This window comes from Poromitra crassiceps (assembly GCF_964638095.1).
Source record: "Poromitra crassiceps genome assembly, chromosome: 4".
NCBI classification, from domain to species: Eukaryota; Metazoa; Chordata; class Actinopteri; order Beryciformes; family Melamphaidae; genus Poromitra; species Poromitra crassiceps.
Window position 1 is genome coordinate 13,765,431 of NC_139626.1, and position 21,146 is coordinate 13,786,576.

The 21,146-nt window shown below is 42.5% G+C and overlaps 1 protein-coding gene across 1 annotated transcript in view; it reads left to right on the forward strand.

Moving 5' to 3' along the window:
- Positions 1-13,993, forward strand: part of LOC310774867 (E3 ubiquitin-protein ligase rnf213-alpha-like) — a gene marked incomplete at its 5' end in the record, with an annotated part of 75,987 nt that extends 61,994 nt beyond the window's left edge. The window contains 11 exon segments of the mRNA XM_083634992.1: positions 279-367; positions 1,809-2,060; positions 2,626-2,755; positions 2,939-3,019; positions 3,208-3,388; positions 3,574-3,775; positions 5,470-5,547; positions 8,237-8,434; positions 9,720-9,809; positions 11,050-11,228; positions 11,853-13,993. Of these exon segments, the coding sequence (XP_083491118.1) occupies positions 279-367; positions 1,809-2,060; positions 2,626-2,755; positions 2,939-3,019; positions 3,208-3,388; positions 3,574-3,775; positions 5,470-5,547; positions 8,237-8,434; positions 9,720-9,809; positions 11,050-11,228; positions 11,853-12,009 (1,637 nt within the window). The 3' untranslated portion in view covers positions 12,010-13,993.
- Between the last annotated feature and the right edge of the window lie 7,153 nt (positions 13,994-21,146).

Sequence of the window (21,146 nt, forward strand, 5' to 3'; positions counted from 1 at the left end):
CACAGCTTCTGCTCTGCTGATCTCAGTTTGTCCCCCTCTCTCTCTCTCTCTCACTCCCTCGCTCAGACAGGCACAACACAAGTCTGATAGAAAAAAGAAGTTGTTATACCGTACATAGTATAACAACATGACAGTTTTTTCTAACATGACAGTTTTGAGCCCGTGACATTCAGAGGCTGTTGCATCATCCTACCTGTGCAGTGAAGGCGAGAGAAAGATGATCAATTTCTACATTTGCATTTCATCTCAACATTTTCTGTTTTCTTGACTTTGTCTAGCTGGCTTTGATCCATACCTATCAACCAAAGCATCCAGAAACACCTGGGACACATTTGTTGCTGCAGAAATCATAACTCCTCAGCTGAAGGTAAGTATCGGCTGCCGTCTGCAATATATTTTTACACTGTCACAATTCCCCACTTGAATTCTTGTAAAGCATTGGTGATGTGTATATACTGTATGGGAGAATTGTCAATGTACACATGTATTGACCACTACATGTATACATTGACAGTTTTACTGACCGGAAGGTCGTCGGTTCAATCCCCGGGACTGGCAGGATAAATCTGGGTGGGGAAAGTGAAAAGGCAGTGCTTGCCCCTCCCTCATTACCACCACTGAGGTGCCCTTGAGCAAAGCCCTTTACCCCAACCGCTCCAGTGGAGCTGCTCAGTGGCCAGCAGATCCGACTGTGGTTGTACTGGTCAGCTTCCAGGTGTGAATATGTGTGAATGTGAACAGGCCGCTCCTGAAAAAGAGAGCATTGCTCCCAGTGAGACTCCCCCTGTATGAATAACGCTGGGGGGGGGGGGGGGGGGGGTGCATTACCGCATGCTGTGGTATGTGTACACATGCACAGGTCAATTTGCATATTTACTGATGATGTGGTCCATGTACTGTATAGATCAGGGGTGTCAAGCATGCGGCCCGGGGGCCAGATCCGGCCCCCCAAAGGGTCCAATCCGGCGTGCCAGGTTTCAGGAGCAAGTTAAATATTAAGTTTCCTATTCATGTTATCTGTATTAATCACTAAATAGTCAGTTATTTTCATTACCTTTGCTTGACTATAGAGAATTGCACAGTTGCCATCAATTATAATCAGGGCTGTAGTGATAAATACAGAGGGGGGTAAACTATCCATGGTGAGGAGTTTACCCACCTTGTTTGCCCTCATTGATTGATACAGTTGGTCTGAAAATAGGTGAGTAAACTATCTGCATCATTTCAAAGGGGCGGGTAAATTGCGTTTATCCTCCACTACACCATGATTGTAATGCACAGTACAGACAGTAGGTAATGTGCTTGATGGTAGCTGAGATAACCCTACGTGAGAACGTGTTCTTCAATGTACCTGTAATTCTTTACACTAAGATAAACTGGAACATTTTGAGGTTTTGTCATTTATAGGTTATTATTGATTATTGATTTTCATAGTCTGGCCCACTTGACACAAAATTGGGTCGCATGTGGCCCGTGGACTAAAATGAGATTGACACCCCTGGACACATTTGTACATCGGTACATTTACCAGCGATGTGGTACATGTACAAATAGCTTGCCAGAAATTCCACTTAGCCCGGTTTATCTGCACATGGCATGGTCACTTGTACCAATTTACCAGTATAAATGTGTACATTGACCGTTTTTCCACTTAAACAGTAACATCTTGTTGAATGGTTTATTGTTTCACATCTGCATGCCTAAAAGCTAAAACCTGCTAATCTCAATGCCAGTTTACCTACTGGTATCATTAAATGTCGTGCAGTCCCCCAGGTCTGAATGTAAATTTGGTGTTTATGCCATGTCAGGATCTCGAACGACTCCTAAGGGAGGTCAACGCCACCATCAGGAATGACTCCAGGGTGGCTTCTAACTTCATGATGCGGGTGACTTCTGGTGATGACTGTCCCTTCCTGACCTCCCTGCCTCGGGGCTCTCACGTCCACAGCTCGGCCGTGTGGAGCTGCAGGGAGAGGCTGTCCTTGCTCAGCCTCACGCACATTGTGGAGCATAGTGACCAAAAGGAGACGCTGCCTCTGCTCTGGAAGTTCCTGCAGAAGGTGAACATCAGCAGAGAGATCGCTCGCTAGCATGTTGCGTTGTCAAAGCGGAATTAGCTATGAAGCTATGATTTCAACCCATGACCGATTCCTACAAACACAAGGAATTGCCACAACATCAACAGAACTCTGACACAGTTTATGGAAAAAATAAGCGAAATATACGGAAATTATACAGAAAGGAGTAGGGAGAGTGGAGTAAGATGAGCCCATTTTTACTTAGGTTGTCCTCAAAGTGAGGGAAAAAATAGATAGAAATACAATGAAAACACCGACCCTTATTTCATGATGTTTTCTATCTACTGAAGTTATCAGAATGCATCTACAGTATGAAAAAGGGCCTTTAAAATATGACTCCTTAAAAAAAGTGCTCCTGTGGCTCAACTTGCGCCAGGCTAGGGGTAATTTGATCCTACTGTTTTTACCACCCTTGTTTATGTATCTTTATGTATGTATTATGTAAAGTCAGAAATCTCACAGCAGTAAACCATATTCTGCTCAGTTTGTGTTACAAAGCAGTGAAATTCGTACTTATTACCTGATGATTTGTGTTTGCCTTTTTCAGGAGACTGAATTTCGTCAGGTTAAGTTCCTTCCAGATATCCTGACCCTACAGAAGAACTTGGTGAGAAAGTTCCAAAATGCATCTGAGCAGATACTGGGCTCAATTGGAGAGTTCATTGAGAAACAGACAGGTACAACTGGTATCATGAGCAATACGTACAGTAGATCTAATTTTGTATCATACTTTATGCACTTGGTGGGCCAAATTTGCATTCTTGGAATTGTTCCATTTGTTCCTCATTTAAACCAAAATGATTCAGATAAAGTGAACATATATAAAGTCAATGTTTTCTCATTGAGTTTTCTTGTGACAGCACCAATGAGGATGTGGTATGAAAAATACATCCATATCTTCCTGAACACATGGAACCTGCTCAGAGTGTCTGTAACCAGCAGTGAGTAAAGCAGTTACCCCCTTCTTTTCCTCATTAAAAGCCTGCCATTCACTCATACTGAATACAATCATTTCTCCTTAATACTACATTCACCCCTGTGTATGGTACATTCAAATGCACCAACAAAAATTAATGCTTACTTTCTCGTTGTACTCGAAATAAGGTCTTGTTTCCTTTCCTGCCTGCAGGTGAGATGAAAATCCCGGAGGAGTTTTGCAGTGAGGATTTGAACCTGAGCAGCGACCTGCAGTACCTGCTGCCCAGGCGGAAGGGGCCGGGCCTGTGTGCCACGGCGCTGGTCAGCCACCTGGTGGCGCTACACAACGAACTGGTGTACGCTGTGGACAGCCACACCGGAGAGGACAGCAGGTACATCGCATACAGGGAGCTACGTAGACAGCTCAGCTGTGCTTCTTCAGCATCAGCATGCAAAATACTGTAGTGATAATACTGCTTTTGTCATTTGCTCTTTTTTTTTTGTCTTAAAGAAAGTATTAAAAAAGTAAGAGTCCATATTTTAATTGTCTGGTCTCTGATCTTTAATGCTGCAGCAGGTACCAGGTGAGCGTGGCAGATGTGACGGAGCTGCATGTGATCCGCTATGAGGTGGAGAAGGACCTGCTACCTCTGGTTTTATCCAACTGCCAGTACAGCATGCAGCGCGGCCATGAGGCGATCTCGGAATACGACCTGCCCAGGATCCAGCAGCACATCCTCACCCGCTTCCTGCAAGGAAAACCCTTGATCACCCGCACAGTGAGTCCCCACCACTTAGCCTGATTCAAGGAGAGGGACGCATCATGCATGGATAGTGAACGGACAAATTCACACTTAACCATGCCTTTACTGTAAGGAAAGGTGTTGGGAAGAAACCAGGAGAAACAGAGTAGCTAGTTTACTGAAATTGTTTAGATACCCAGTTTCTCATCATGCTTTGTGCTACACTGAGCACTAGACACCCCACTACCCTAATTTAAATTAAAAATTGTATTGTTAAATATTGTATATTACAATATTACAAGATACGTTGCAGTTGGACAAGCTATTGTTACTGTTGGGACAGTTACAGCAAAATAACAACAGACAAAAATAAATTAATAAATAATCATTCAAAATAAATATGTACTTTATATCGTCACATTTCTATCTGTGCCAAATGTACTGTGTTTCTCTGTGTATCATAGATCATGTTAACCCACCCCAAATTTAACCAGTCCCTCAGAAATACATAGGCATTAATGTGAATATGAGTATATGATTACATTAGCCTTTGGCCACCCCCCCCCCCCCCCCCCATTGCAAGATGTCTTTAAAAAACCTATTGACAATACTATTGGAAATGTCAAAAATCACATCCATACAACCTCAGAATATATTTCCTTACTTTTATTAATGTAATAACCTAATAATTACACTTGTATCTCCAAACCTTTCTAATTTCTTCATATTCAATATTTCGTTATAAACATTGTTCTAGACTATTACCAACACCAGGGGGAAATGACGATGAATGTGATGACGTTTTGACTGGCAGGTAATTAGACAGATGGGCATGGCAAATATGATTTTTATGTGGAAGGATAGCATTCAATTATATTTGTTAATACTACACTAAATATAGTTATCTATCATCATCATCATCAGTATATAAATGGGAGCTGTTTGTTTCTCTGTCCCACTGTGATTGTCCCACTTTGATGTCATAAATCCCACTATGACATCATCCATGATGTCGTAAATCCCACTGGGACATCATCACTGATGTCATAAATCCCAGTGATGTCATAAATCCCACTGTGACATCATCAGTGATGTCATAAATCCCACTGATGACACAATCAGTGATGTCATAAATTTGACATCATCAGTGATGCTGGTCTCATTGGCCACACAGCAGCCGAGCTGCGGGCAAGGCTGTGCAGCGGCCGAGCTGCGAATGCGAGCTGCAGGGCCAGCTTGGCGAGCTGCAGGATGGGTGAGCCTGCATAGCAGGCGAGCCTAGGAATTGAGCGCGCAAGCGCGCTAGTATATATAAAATTGAGTATGTCGGTAATGTTTGTTTCTTTGTTTCAAGTTCTGTGTTCGGCCACAGCTATGCCGTTTTACGTGCGATCGGGCTGAAACTTTCAGGGTGTGTAAAGAGCACCCGTGCGGATGTCCTGACAGAGCCGGATCTTTTAATTAGGGCAGATTAATTGCCCTAAGGCTGATTGCCCTAAGGCTGAGACTATAGTTCAGTGATGATGTCATCAGTGATGATGTCATCAGTGATGATAAACTGCTTTGTATGCAGTAAGCACACCTACATGGTTTTCAACTGATTCATAGCATCTACAGTCATATTTGACTTGCAGTCCTTGTCACAGTTGCTCCAAATTTCGCTGGATTAAAATCCCAGCTAAATGCCTGAAATGTGCATGAAATGCTCTGTCTCTGTCTGCTTTATTCAGGGTGTTCCTACTCTGGTCAGCACACTTGAGAGAGACCACGAAACCATTTTCAAAGCTGTTAAAGGAAAAGTGCACCAGGTAAATTAATACCCGTACCAGTTATAGTAAACATAATGAATCATTTTCTTTTCTCTCAGGTTTCTCTGAAATAATTATATTTTGTGTAACCAATATACATGCTTTTGGAGTGGTATGTGAAGGATTCTGGTCAAAATCTCCACATTTGAGACCAATCTGTTACAATTTTACAAACTCCTATCATTCAGCATATCAGCATAAGTGCCCTCTATGGGTTCAAACCTGCTTTTTGTTTTGCCCTCAAATGAATTGGTACATCGTTACGTCACGGTGGTTTTTCACATGAGCACTTTCCCAATGTGTTTTTTTTTTTTTTCATGTGATCGTTACTGTAGAGCTAGAGCCAGAGAGTTGCAACATCTCCATTCACTCCAATGCACCCGTTTTTAGCGCGAGCCTTTTAACACATTGGGTGCCAGCCATGTTTTCATTCCTGTAGGTAAGTTGTGCCAGGGGTGTTTTTGACGATTCTGGCTCATTTTAGAACAGCCGAGGATTATTTTCTGTTAAGAATTCATGAACATCAATCATCTAAAAATAACTAATAGAATGTGTGCTTTCTCTGTCTAAAAGAGTTAGTTTGCAGAGTTAGTAGTTATGTAGATATTAGCCGTTGAGTACAGCATGGTTTCAGCGTCTGGAAATTTATTCAGAGATAAATGGCTTTTTGTGAAACAGTCACTTTAACCATTCATTTTTGGCATCAGTAAGACCGTCAGACATTCTAAACAATAGTTTTGAACAGTAATTTCCTCCATAACAACAGGAAACACCCCTCTCATTCAAACTCCTCCCTCCGTGTGTCTTCTCCTCCTTCCTCCTGGCTTCAGCGGGCGTGTCAGAAGCGCGTTGTGCTGCCTGCCTGTCTGTCTGCGTGCCTGCCTGCCTGCTTGCCTGTCGGGCAAGACGAGTCTGAAATGGATATGGATTACTGTAAAATCGCGTCGCCATTTCCTTGAATGGCTTGCTTCCGCGGTGTGTGTGTGTGTGTGTGTGTGTGTGTGTGTGTGTGTGTGTGTGTGTGTGTGTGTGTGTGTGTGTGTGTGTGTGTGTGTGTGTGTGTGTGTGTGTGTGTTCGCGCGTTGCTGCGCGGCTCTGGGGGGAAGGGATCTCTGTCCGTTCTGTGTGTGTGTGTCCGGGCGAGGCGGCTGCTTTTGTGGCTTTTGGGTCCCGTGGCTGTGACTTCTCTCGGTCTCTGTCGCCACTTAGTGGTCGGTAAAATAGATTACACACATGCTCTTGCTGCAAATACTTATCTCGAAGATGTAAAAGGGGTTGATTGATGTCCCACTGTCAAAAAAAAAAAATCTTTATGTAAGACGAGTTAGTCCGTCCTTGGCACTTAAGCGCTGGATTATGTAAGACGAATTAGTCCGTCTCTGGCACTTAATGTGTTAACAGCGCAAGGCATTGTGGCAAAACCGTTTCCATACACGTTTTCCATCAGCGTTGGTTAGTTGTTTATAACGTGGCTATATTTATAACGTGCTCTATCTCTGATACACTGTCATGCAAAAAAAAGAAAAGGGGATTGGGAGGCAGGCCATAGAGTCTCTGTCGATGATTTGATTTGACAGTTCTGGGCAATGGCATTGGTGTTGGCCAATCCTGGCGTGTTCCACCCCTAAATCGAGTGGGTTCTGGCCAAGCCCCCAGGAATAGCGCTGGGCTGTGAAGCCATTTGAACATGGTGGCGAAGCTCTGTATTGCAAGACACGTGACACCATGCAGCCCAGAAAGGAAAATTCCCATCGACTTGCATGGGGACCCCAGCAGCTGTTAAACCCAGGGGAATTTTTTCCGGGTGTCACTCAAAGTATAAAAGGACTCTTTGAATTATCAAATAATTTTTTATGGGGCATTTTTTCTTCAGAAGCCACTAAGAGCTGTATACGGGTGTATCTTCTTCATCTACATCTACATCCATGGGTGGGAGGGGTGGGAGACATCATGGAATACGTCATGGCACACATGCGCACTTCGCCTTGGACCGCATGGTCAGGAAGTAAAACCAGGAAGAAAAACCCCCCATGATGGCTTCATGCGCCAGTGAGCAGCCTCCGTCCTAATGCATGGGTGGGCGTGGCTCGTACCCTATCCAGTTTTTTTAATACATCCATGGTTCTGGCCGAGTGGGTTCCAGGATGAACAGGTTCTCTGAGGCACAAGCCAGTTACGTTATCTTTAGAGCAGCGCAGTAAATACAATATTCCTGGAATGCGAGTTTAACGAACCAGTTACATCATCCTCTGCATTCTACATCAAATGAAGACATTACTGTTTGTTTTATTTTGTATGTTACATACTTATTGGCTGTTATTAGTTAGTTTATAGGCTAGACATTCTGCCAGAGTACAAGGGACTATAGGTGGCCATCTTCCCTGCAGAATTTTCAAATCAAGTAGAATACCGTTTTGCCAGAAATCAGGGGGGTAAATGCCCCTTTAAATAATAATATTCAGTAGTCAGTTGTACTTTAATCCAGGAACCATTTTGTCAGGGGACACTTTTTTCTTTCTTCCAAATAGCAGGTATCTCGTAAACCCTTCAGATATTTATTTATGTTTAAACTGTATTCATTTTACAGTTATGCACATGTATTGTATATAACTCTATATCGTTTTCTGTTCTATGAACTCCTGTCCATTTACCAGTTTAGGCTTCACTGATGTTTGGTTCTTACCCTCAGGAGCGTCTGTCCTATCTGAGCCGAAATGCCGTGTCCAGAGAGCTGGACTCCTGCAGTGAGGTGTGTGAGGCCCTCAAGGCCCTGGAGCTGCTGCTGGGCTTCCTCTCCATGACCGGCGGGAGTCCCACAATGCCGCTGGTCAGTTACCTCCAGGACACGTTGAAGATGGCCGACCAGACCGACCTTCACATCCTAAAGGTGAAAATATCCACAGCGTCGGTGTCTGGAGGGCCCCTCAAGGTTCCTCAATGGGGCTGGAAGGTCTGGAAACTTTGACCTCCAATGTGTGATCATCATAACAACCATGGATATGAACAAAATCAATTATTCTTCCTGAGAAGTATGATTAATGCTTTATTCCTTTGATGGTGGCATGAGGTGTACTATGAAATTATATAATAGATTGTATGTCTAAAAAGTTAGTAAACTGACTTTAGGTTGGTTTACGCCCCACTGTATCCCTGGTTATAGACCCACTGTCATTTCACGTATAATTTTGTTGTGAAAAATAATCTTCAGTGAGATGTGGCCCAGTTGAGCCATATTCCTCACTCACAATCAGCACACAGCATTTTCAGCATTAAACAACATATTTAATATAGTCAACCAGTGGACAAATGAAACATGCAAATAGTAGACATATTTTCCCCAACCACAACCAGTGACGTAGATCCACCCTTGGAGCAGTCCCATTCATTGTCAACGTCGCCCCTTAGTGGCACAAAGTCAACATTACAGTAGGGGGAAGAAGTAGCTGTAAAATTCAGGGAGATTTTTTCTGGGTGTCACTCAAAGTCAAAAACTGACTCTTTGAGTTATCATGTTTTAAATGATGAGTCCATTTTTCTTCAGAAGCCACCCAGAGCTGTTTTCTGGAGCGCCCTCTCGCTATGGAGCAGTCTCCGTCTGTCCGTCCATCCATCTGTTAGTCATGCCATGTAAGTGGACGCGAAAAACAGTTTCTGGGCTGCAGGGCGTCACGTGACTTGAAATATCGAGTCTATCGAAATAGAATTTGCTTCAAGGCTGAGACCTGAGGCTGGGGGCCTAGCTGGTTCACAGCCACAAGTTCTGATCGGTTTATCTGAACTCTGCAGGTTGGCTTGTTCTTGTCCAGGTGAGAAAAATGACCTTTTAACTCTGGTGGCACCAAACAACAAAGATGTCGGGTGGGGGGGTGTTATTACGCCTTATAGAGAAATACATATTCACAGTTTTAGAGACATTCAAGGTCAGTCTCTCACAAGAGAACTGCAGTGTGCTTCATTAAATCCAACCAACAACTAGAAACCACGCCAAAATCCAACCCCCACTGTAGGTTTTACAGAATGTGTTTTGTGTGGTGTGTGTGTGTGTGTGTGTGTGTGTGTGTGTGTGTGTGTGTGTGTGTGTGTGTGTGTGTGTGTGTGTGTGTGTGTGCGTGCGCCTGCCTGCCTGCGTGTAACAGACTGCTGACTGTGCTCGTGTGCTGTTGTCTCTGCAGGCTCTGGGCCGCTGCAGTCTGAAACACTGTGTTTCTCTGTGGCAACTCCTGTCCTCCCTCAAGTCTGAAAGCATGCTGCGTCTCAGGAGGGTAAGTGCACGTTCACACCATACGCCAATCCCACGCTGAAGCTACGCAGTTTCATTTCGGCGTCCTTGTTAACAGGCGAGTCCGTTCACACCAGCCGCATGCCACGCCACGCTAAGGCTACACTGAACCGATAGTTTCAGCTTCTGTTCTATTTTCCAAGCGTGCAGTGCACAGCAGCCGACGTGCCAGGCATGAAGTCAATGCAAGTTGTGTGTGTGTGTGTGTGTGTGTGTGTGTGTGTGTGTGTGTGTGTGTGTGTGTGTGTGTGTGTGTGTGTGTGGTGGGGGCGGAGGAGCAGCTCTGAGCCAGGCGCTGGGACTTGTTTCTGGTGTGACCGCTTTAGCGTGGCACTCAGCATCACTCAGCTTCAGCGCGGCTTGAGCTTTGCGTTGGCGTATGGTGTGAGCCATTGAATGTTAAATGTGTTTGGTCTGGGCTGTAGTGTCATGTCCATCCAGATGTGGAAGTTCTCTCTCACAGACTTGATATCCAACTTCACCTAAGACAAAATAACGACAATGATAAATTCTGAATTTCATCACATTTGGCTCAAACGTCCACTTGGACTCAAGGATGAACTGATTACATTTTTTTATCCCCAAGGGGATAAATAAAGGATAACTTAACTTAACTTTTAACTTATTTTGGTGCTCAAAGGTCAAAGTTCAAGGTCACTGTGACCTCACAAACATCATTTTCAAGCTCGTTGACGCGTTATCTCAGGAACGTCCTGACTGAATTTGGTCACATTTGGCTCAAAACGTCCACTTTGACTCAAGGATGAACTGAATAAATTTTTGTGGTCAAAGGTCAAGGTCACTGTGACCTCACGAACGCCATTTTCAAGCTTGTTAACGCAATATCTCAGTAACGCCTTGATGAAATTTCTTCACATTTGGCTCAAACGTCAAAGTCTAGACAGACATGGATGTCAACTGCTCACTTGTTTGCGGAGGCATATATCCGGTTGTTCTAGTTTCATATTACGACTCAATGTTTGTCAGTTGAACAAGCCATGATGTGTCTTTGTGTGCGGCTTTCCTCTTGTGCTGCACTGTAAGACGGCACCTCACCAATAGGTGTGTTTCTGTCTCTTCTTTTCTTACAACATAATATATCCGAGATTACATTGGAGTGTTTTATATCATCAATACTGAATATGATAAAATGTTAAAGGAACTTTAGTTTGAATTTAGGACCCAGCTGGGTGATATTTAGCGTATGCCTCTCTTTAATACAGGATCCGTTCTCGGGGCATCCAGCGGAGTACCAGGAGCCGCTGACGGAGGAGGACAAGCAGCAGCTGAAGGGCTTTGTGTCCAAGAGGAACATGGACGTATGGCTGCTTGAGATGCACGAGTTCCTCCTGTTGAGCCTGGGCAGCCCGCAGGCCGCCGAAACCTACAAACCAACCTGGAGGTAGAGCTGCCCAGCTGCTTCAGAAACACACATACTTCACACGTTCTCTCTCATATGGAAAGAAACTCATACAATCCGTTCTTTAGATCATACACACATTACAGGGAAAAGAAATGTACTTAAAAATACAGCCGTCTTAGCCTAAATCACAAAGTTTTTCTCCATCCGCACTGACTGAGCGGCTGCATATTCTCCCTGTTTGTCCAAATTAAATGTTGCTGTCAGTTTGCTCACTGGTGGGAAATGGGAAGGGAACACTTTGTGACACTTAAATGCTGCATTCTCAGTCGGGTTAAACTCAAATAAGCCTCAAGTAAACCTGCCACAGAGCAGGTTAGTTTGACAACATAAGTTAGTAAGTTGTATACTTAGTCTGATCTTGGTTTTTGGGACAGAAAATCTAGCATTGGAGGAAAGAAATGGACATTTAGTTGAATCTGCTAATACCTGCCATTTCCGGAAAACTAAAAACAGGCTGATTGAAATAAGTATACAGTAAAACACCACAAGCGGCTTACTTGCCATTTAGAGCCACCAGTGTGACGTTTCCCTTGAGTGGACATGGGGGAAGTCAAGAGTGTTGAGATTCACTCTGTCTTCTGTCTGTCTGTCTGTCCTCTTCAGTGTGAAGGAAGCTGTGTCCGCCTACATGGACCTCAAAGAAGCCGAGGTTCCTGCTGATGTGGAAGCCGCCTTCCCAGAAAGAATCCTGCTGTCTCAGATCGTGGAGACGTGGAAATACGCCGTGACCACCAAACACGAGTGGATGACGGCGATGTGAGCCATCAGAGAGATTTGAGTTCAGAGATTGAAGGGAATCATTTCTCAGCAGGCTCATCATCAAACCAAAGAAGTCTGATTCTAATGTCTGATTGTTGTTTTTCCACTAATGATTTTTTAATGAAAGATTAAAAAAGACAAGAAAAATCAAGTATACCACTTCTGGATTGGAGAACTTGGATAAACCTGAATGCACAATACTTTGAAGGTACAATCTACTTGATGTTTCCAATGAGCCATGTGAAGAAGATGATTACAATTATTGATGACTTACTGCCAAACCTCATCTGAATATAACCTCTCCACAGGCTCTGCTCAGGAAAATACTCTGCGTGCCTATAATATTTTTTGTTGTCTGTTGACTTAATGGCTTAAGTTATCCAGAACTCTGCAGCTAGACTTTTCACCAAAATGAGGACGCGAGAGCAGATCACTCCGGTTTTAACAGCATTGCTCATAATACAAAAGCTCTGCTTTGGACAGGCCTTCATTACAGAATCCCTCAAGCTCCTACTGCTGGTCTACAAACCAAACCACTCAGAAGAAGATTATGGATGCAGCCTTTTTTTTTAGGCTAACTGCTCCTACACGGTGGATCATCCGGCCAAAGAATATTAGAGAGGCTTGTAAGCATTTTCAAACAACTGCTAAAAAAACATATATCTTCAACATAGATTTACGTAGCCTTCATTTTAACTTTATTTTTTTAATCTTTTACTATTGATTTGATTATTTTAAAGAACTTGCACAAGTGAGCCTTATGTGTGTTAGATAGATGACAGGGCTCCTATTCACAAAACATCTTAAGGCTAAAGTAGCTCCTAACTTGCTGATTTAGGAGAAACTCTTAAAAATAATGGGCATGCCAGTCCTAATTTTAGGACTCCTAAATCCTTTGTCTCTAAAAGAGTGTTTCACCGAGCGTTTTAGCGCTAAAACCAGCTCCTAAGTCTGTAACAAGTAGTCAAGAGGACTCCCAAGTCCCAAAGAGCAAATCACGAACAATCTAAATGGCTGCTGCCGGCAATCCGCCTCGTAATGAATGAATTTCTTTATTTTTAAAACAGGGACAGTATACAAGAACATTAACCCTATAAAATAGGGAGAGATGTCATACCAGGTTATAGCAAAAATGCTATTTTTCACCCGTAGTCCCTGGGCAGGTAAATACTACAAGCTTAAAACTAATTGGGTCAACATTTTATAAACATTTAATGATACTGAGCTTATAAAAAGGTATCGCCTTAATCGCCATGGTATTATGATCATAGTGCTCGTCAAGTATGTACATTTTCATATAATCTGTGATTATATATTGCAAGGTTAATTTAAGATGTGTAAATACATTTGTCTCATTTTTGTATCGGCTAAATACATTTAATGATACAAAATAAAACATTGCGGTCTAGCGTAGTTGAAAGGAATTGGCCTAATAATCTGTGGCAGTTTGTCGCTTGTACCAGCCCTTCTCACACATTGGTGGTTCTGGACATGGATGAGAAAGCCGCATTTATTTGCAGGCATATTTTTTGCTTATTTGTTTTTTGAAGTTATCCAAACTCCTTATTCTTTGTTTTATGTTAAATAAATCAGTTGACACGTAGCCTACATTTTTATTTTAAAATCTTTATTTGAATTATTATTATTATTCATTATTATTATTTTGGCAACATGATACATCCTACCAGGGTCGTTATAGTTTTGTATTTTTCATCATTTGTTTTTCATCATTTGTTAAAAAAAAATATTTTAAAATCTTTATTTGAATTATTATTATTATTCATTATCATTATTTTGGCAACATGATACATCCTACCAGGGTCGTTATAGTTTTGTATTTTTCATCATTTGTTATTTTTATTCTGTACTTAATTTTTGTTTTCAATTCTGTTTAGTTTCAGTTTGTTTCCAGAGTGGGTCCAAACACAACACTTTGTGAAGGCAGTTGACTCTGTCATGTAGGCATCGCAGTCTCAATAAACATATGCACCAATGCCTCATGCTTGTTGTTTTGACAAATTTGACCAAATTGACAAAGACTAAAATAAAAACAAGACATCTTCTGTATATTTTAATTTTAATTTGTTTTATAAGTACACAATATAATTTGTTAGTTTATTTCTAAAGTCTAGTTTTTGTTTTTATTTCAGTTGACTAAAATGTTTTTTTTCCACACCTAGTCTTAGTTTTTAGTTTATGTTCACTATAATGTTGCCTCCTACAGTATTTATATGATGACTTCACTGACCGAGATCCAAGACATGAAGCATGACATCATACACACTTAACAAAGCGACAGGATCAGATGGCATGTCTGCATTTCTTTTAAAATTATTTGCTGAGGAACTCGCACCTGCCTGGCATCGTCTTTTCCAGCTCTCCATAGATACACACACGGTGCCAGAGCTCTGGAAAAAAATCCATTATAATCCCAGTTCCTAAAAAGTCCCGCCCCCAACAGAATAATGATTACAGGCCAGTGGCCTTAACCTCTAACGTGATGAAATCACTGGAAAGGATCATAACAGAAGAGCTCCGTAGGGAGGTGGAGCCATCCTTAGACCAGTACCAGTTTGCCTATACAAGGAATCGCAGCACGAGCGATGCGATTCACATTATTGCACTTTATTTTGAAGCACCTTGAGAGTCCTGTTGCATGTGCCAGACTGCTTTTTATTGATTTGTTCTGCTTTTAATACAATCCATCCAGACATCCTTCTCAAAAAATTAGTTCAGTTAGACGTTAATCCTTTTTTAATCAAGTGGTACTTTTCCTTTTTATCTAACAGGCCACAACAGGTGAAATTTAATTCAGTGCTTTCTGATACAACTGTAAACCGTACCGGGGCCCCTCAGGGATCTGTCACTTCCTCCTTGTTGTTTACTTTATACACAAATGATTGTGTCAGCTCCCAGCCCAACCAATTTGCAGTAAAATTCTCTGATGACACTAACTGTTATCCTCAGTCTACTCACAAGCAACTCTAACATCAGTAGCCATACAGCTGGAGTGGACAGGTTTGTGGGCTGCTGTGATGAGCATCACCTACAGATTAATGTGCGTAAGACTGAGGAGATTGTGGTGGATCCCAGGTCAATTGGGGACCACAGCACGGTTGCCATACATGGCCATGACATCAAGCAGGTCACCTCCTACAAGTACCCAGGGGTCCACTTTGATAGGGATCTTAACTGGCACACGCACGTGACAAGTGTCTGTGCAAGAATCCATCAGCGCCTCCATTTTCTTTGTAGTCTCAGAGTTTTTGGTGTCTGTAGGAACATTATGTTGATTTTGTAGGCCGGCGACGGCCTCTTAGGGTTTGTCTGCTCATTCTGTCACAGATTCTGTCATGGATTTACAAGCCGATTTGGCTGATAACGGATTTATTAAGGCACTGTTCTCGCTTTAGATCCGGTACCTGCAAAAAGCACAGTGCATAGTTAACTGCTAATAAGTTAATAACAAACCATTCATTAAGCTTAATGAAGTAACAAAACCAGCTAGTAAAGGTGGTTATAAAGTGCTTATAAATGTCTTATAAGCTACCAATAAATATGTTAATAATGCGATTATTAACACTTATATAGTATTATTAACATAATAATAGTGTTAATAAGCACCTTTTAAGAGCCTTATTACCTATTAATTAACGGTTATTAATAGAACCTTAATATAAAGCGTTACCCATCTTTTTTATAGGGCAATGTTTCTCGTACAGTTCAAGTAGTGTGGTTAGAAAGGCATCATAGGATTTATTTGGATCATCATTTGCATATACTTCATTCCAAGTTTGGTTCCTGAGGTCCACCTTGAGAGCAGTGATGGCTTCTGGTGTTTTGTGTCGGAGCAACTTACAAAATTGATACTACTTACTTTTTTTGTTTTGAAGAAGTGATGAAAGATGGCAAAGACAGGAAGGTGATCAGTGATGTCATTTATCAGTAACCCAGACGTTATTTCGGTTTCAGGTGTATTTGTAAATATGTTACTGTATCTATGACAGGTATGTCAGTGCTGGTGACCAGCCATCTTGTTCTCCACTGATTCGCTGAGCCACTAGGGGGCAGCAGGAACACACAAATGCATCACCTGTGCTTGTGGAGGGCAGCAGACAATGCAACACATCATCGAAGCTTGCCCTCTACAAAGACTTGAAGGAGGACTAGTCACCCTCCATACAACAGATCAGGAGGCAACTGCTTGGCTTAAGGGTAAGGACCTTGCATTCGCTAAATAAAAAAATCACCAACCCAGTTTCAGAGTCCCACAGCGATTGGTGTCAGAGGAATAGCAGAGATGAAACTGATGAAACTAGTATGAAAATCCAATCCACATGGGTGACTGATCCGATAATGTTCCCTAAACTGAACCAGGATCAGTTTCAGCTCTATGGTTTAAATCAGCGATACTCAACTTGCTTTGCCCGGGGGCCACTTTCGTGAAATTATAGGAGGCCAGGGGTCAGTTAATAAACAAACAATATAACTTTTTCTGAAGCAGATTGTAGGTTTTTGGGGTGTCAGCCAGGGTTTAGTTTGACAATGTTGTCCACACCGGATAGATTTCACATTAGTTTGTATTGTGAATTAGATTCTATAATTCACAATAAAAACTAACGTGAAAGTATTAGAAAATGGTCGGGGGGCCACTCTGCACCCTGTCGCGGGCTGCATCTGGCCCCCGGGCCACAAGTTGAGTATCATTGGTCTAAATGGTCTGGATCTCTCTCTCTTTTTTCTTTCTCTCTCACTTTTTTTTATATAAACTCGTTTTACCCCCCTTTAAGATCATAACGCAACATAATTATATTTCTGATGTATATGTTTTTGTAGATGTCACAGTAAGTAGTATCAAGCTCATACAAGATGTCATTATGGTATTTTAAGGGGGGGAAGCAAAATGTTAAATTAGAACCTATATAGGGAATAGGTTTCTCTTTGAGTTGCATACAAATTAAGCAGGCTAGTATATGGAGAGAGAGAGAAAATAAATTCAATATTATTATATATTATTCAATATAACTTAACTTAACTTAACTTGGTTGAAAACTAACTGATTACACTGCTGGGAAGCTATGGAATTTATTTGGCAATATAAAATAGCTATAGAGAATATTGCACTAGCTTCTACAGTAGAAAATAGGGGTAAATGGAGCTAGAAATAACCTTAATACATTTGTGTTTATATTGGTGCCTTATGATGATGACTTACTCAAGGCTTATAGTTTACCCGTCTTAATTGAAAGCCTTTTTACAAGGACCTTGTGATGTGGTGAGCGAGGAAATCCTGTCTCTAATGGGAACCGCCCTCAGCGCCCTGTTAGCAACATATGTACGTCTATCTGATCATCATCCATGTAAGAGACTCCAGACACATACACATACACACACACACACACACACACACACACACACCCACACACACACCCACACCCACACACACACACACACACACACACACACACACACACACACACACACACACACACACACACACAGCACACCCCCACATTCCTCTTCTGCATGGGCACAGCTGTTGAATCCCAACGTTTGGCTGCAGCTGCTGACTCCTGTGAAACAGCAGCTGACTGTAACGCCTACTCTAACACCCCACCGTGCACGCACACACACACACACTGCCCCCAGAGGTTAAAGATGTTTTTGTTTTGTTTTGTTTTGTTTAACCAGATTGTTAATGAAGTGGCTTGGTTAAGGTTTACAAACTGACATCTGGAACCAGTGCTGAAACTTGTCAGGTCCAACATTGGGCTAGCTATGGTCATACAGTGAGTTCAGTTGGCTGAGATATGTTTAACCTTTCTGGTCCAGAATAGGGCTAGCTGTGGTTGGCTGAAATGTGGCTATGTCATGGGCCATATGTGGCCCGTGTTCTGGCTACCAGATCATCATTCATTGCTGTAAGTGGACTGTGTGGCCCGTCACTGGGCCAGAACAATTTTGCTATATGGCTTATTTCTATGCAAACAATGTCAAAAGAAATAGAACAAAGTGCTCTGAATAGTCGAAAAACATCACCACAACAACAGCTCTACTTGCTCTAAAATGCTCGTCTGAGGTTTCAACCCTTTTCCTTTGCTCTTTATATATATATAGATAGATGATCAGAGATATAGATGATCAGATATACATTAGTATATATCATATATATATATATATATATATATATATATATATATATATATATATATATATATATATATATGTGTGTGTGTGTGTGTATATAACTGGGTTTATATTATTTTTTGCTCGCAGTGTTGATGCTCAAGGAATTAAATCTGAATCTACTGCTGCACTCACAATGGATAAGAACGTCAACTGAAATGCCTTTAACCTAAATGTAAAGCAAGAGGGGAGGTTTCCGGCTGGGTGTTAACAGAGACAGGAAGTGGAGGTGCCTTGCCCAAGAATGTCTCTGCTCTCTGGCCCCGCCCACAGGAAATGCCTGTCCAGCCCGGGTGAGTCTGCACCGGATGAAAAAGAAGTGTGCAGTGAGCGAGAGAGAGAGACGGGTAGAGGAAAGGATGGAGGGGAGTTTGAAGGAGAAGGCCAGTTCAGATCAACAGACGTGTGATGTTTTCCTGGTGATGTGGTCTGGGGGTAGAGGTCACGACCCATCGAGGGCCGCAGACTAAACACTGTACACAAGTGAGTCATTTTCTGGAGGAATACACCAGAAGATCTGCACACAAAATGTTCCCATATTAGAGCGTCTGGGTAGTGCAGTGGTTGATTGCATAGCTACCAACACAAGGGTAGCAGGTTCGAGCCCCCGTGTTACGTCTGCGTTGGTCGGGCATCCATACTGGCATGATTGACTGTGTCTGTGGTGGTAAGCAGGATTAAGGTTATGTGTGTTTTATATACTTGGCGACATTTTTATTTGCTCAAATTTTGCTGGGTGGTCAATAACAAATTGTTATATGGTGTACCAAACTCAGAACACATTTATTATTGGTTTCCAGGGACTAGAGCAGGGGTTCCCAAACTTTTCCATCCAAGTACCACTACGTACCAAACCAAATTTCCCAGGGACCACTTCCACTACGTATACCAACCCCCCCAACCCAATTTGCTGATTTAACCATGCAATAGCAGTAGAAAGGCTAAGTAATATAAAGCTACTAGCTGGTTCAAAATGGACACACACACACACACACACACACACACACACACACACACACACACACACACACACACACACACACACACACACACACACACACACAACACCTGCCAACATTAGGCTGTGAAAAAGATGACACCTTTGAAAATGTGTTTTCTTTTTACCTTCCTGACAAACTAGCATGACATGGTTGGTACAAATCGATTCCTTATGTTTTCTAGTTTCATATGATACCAGAAACTGCACTCTGGCTTTAAAACTGAGCCTGCTGCAGCCTCTGAAAGTAAATGTTCAAAATTGTGATGTTTCCCAAATATCACGATATTTCAGAAAATCGGCCGAATCTGGCAACTGCTCAGGGTTAATGTGTATGTAGAAACTGTTGTCTGTAAAAAAAGAAAAAAAAAGAAAAAAAGAAATTTCTTTGGTGGTCCACGGACCACAGTTTGGGAACCAATGGACTAGAGAGGATGGGTCAAATGATGAATTTCCCCATGGGGATAAATAAAGGATAACTTAACAATAATGAGGAAGTAGGTCTTCCTGCAAACAGAATCACCATCTTAAATAAGCATAAACTGTGGTAGAAAGTCATGTGACATCACACACCTGTTGCCAGGTGACAATCATAATACATGAATACAATACAAATGCAATTCAAGAGCAGAGTTAGATTGACATGCATTGATATTGTATACCGTATATCTCCAATCTATCAAAAACTTCAAGCCAAAAAGGTTGAGAAGCACTGATAGGTCAGTATCCTATGGCTTGTAGAGAAATGTAACCCCTAAAGCAAGTGGTATACAGTATAGAATCTCCTGTAGGTTCTCTCTCTACAACATCCGCAAAATCCGTCCCTTTCTCACAAGAGAAGCGACTCAACTCCTGGTCCAGTCTCTTGTCTCCTCCCGCCTGGACTACTGCAACGTGCTCCTGGCCGGCCTACCTGCCACCGACATCCGACCGCTTCAGCTCATTCAGAACGCTGCCTGCAGCCCGTCTGGTATTCAACCAACCCAAATTCTCTCACGTCACTCCCCTCTTCCAGGAGCTCCACTGGCTTCCCATCTCGGCCCGCATCAAATTCAAGACACTGGTACTGGCCTACAGGGCAGTACACCAGTCAGCTCCCCTGTACCTGCAATCCATGGTCAGGTTCCAAACCTCTCAGCGCTCCCTTCGCTCCTCCACCAGTGCAGGTCGCCTCGCCCCTCCTTCGCTACGGGGGCTCAAAAGTCGCTCATCCCGATCTCGACTCTTCTCGTCCCTGGCACCTCAATGGTGGAACGAGCTTCCACCTTCGGTCAGGACAGCTGAATCACTGCCGATCTTTCGGAAAAGACTAAAGACACACCTTTTCAGGCTCCATCTGGGCCCTTCTTGATCTAACTTCGTTCTCTCTCTCTCTTTCTTAAAAAAAAAAAAATTATACTAACCTAAACTTGTACCACTAACCTAAACTTGTACCACTGTTCCTTCAGAAGTTGTAGTTGTCATAGACTTTGCCCCTTTCGGAACTGCTAACATAGCTTACGCTACTACGCAGTCCCTTATTAGTACACCGCCGATGTAGCGGAAACAGGTCGCTCCGTCTGCAAAATTGTTCTAACTACTCGATAAAGTTTCGCAAATGAAATTTCAAATGTACTTACGGGCCGAAAAGGGTTGTGTGAACCTCCGCGGATGATGTAGAAACACTAGCGACACTAATAAACATGTTTAATCCCTCACTGAACCCCAGGTCTAATTTCTTCAAAATGAATCAGCTAGAAACACTCGTCTTCTTCTGCGCTGCTGTCATGGGTGGTGCGCAAAGCAACCATAGCGCTCGCTATCACTTCCGGCCCCTGGCGGCCGGAAGTGGCACTTTTGTAGTCTTTTGTAGTTTTTTGTAAGATGCGCGCAGAAGAGTTTTGGAAGCGCAGGCAGGCTTCGTGTTCGCGATGTCGGAGCATACATGCAGCAATTGCAAAGAACAAATTAAAATA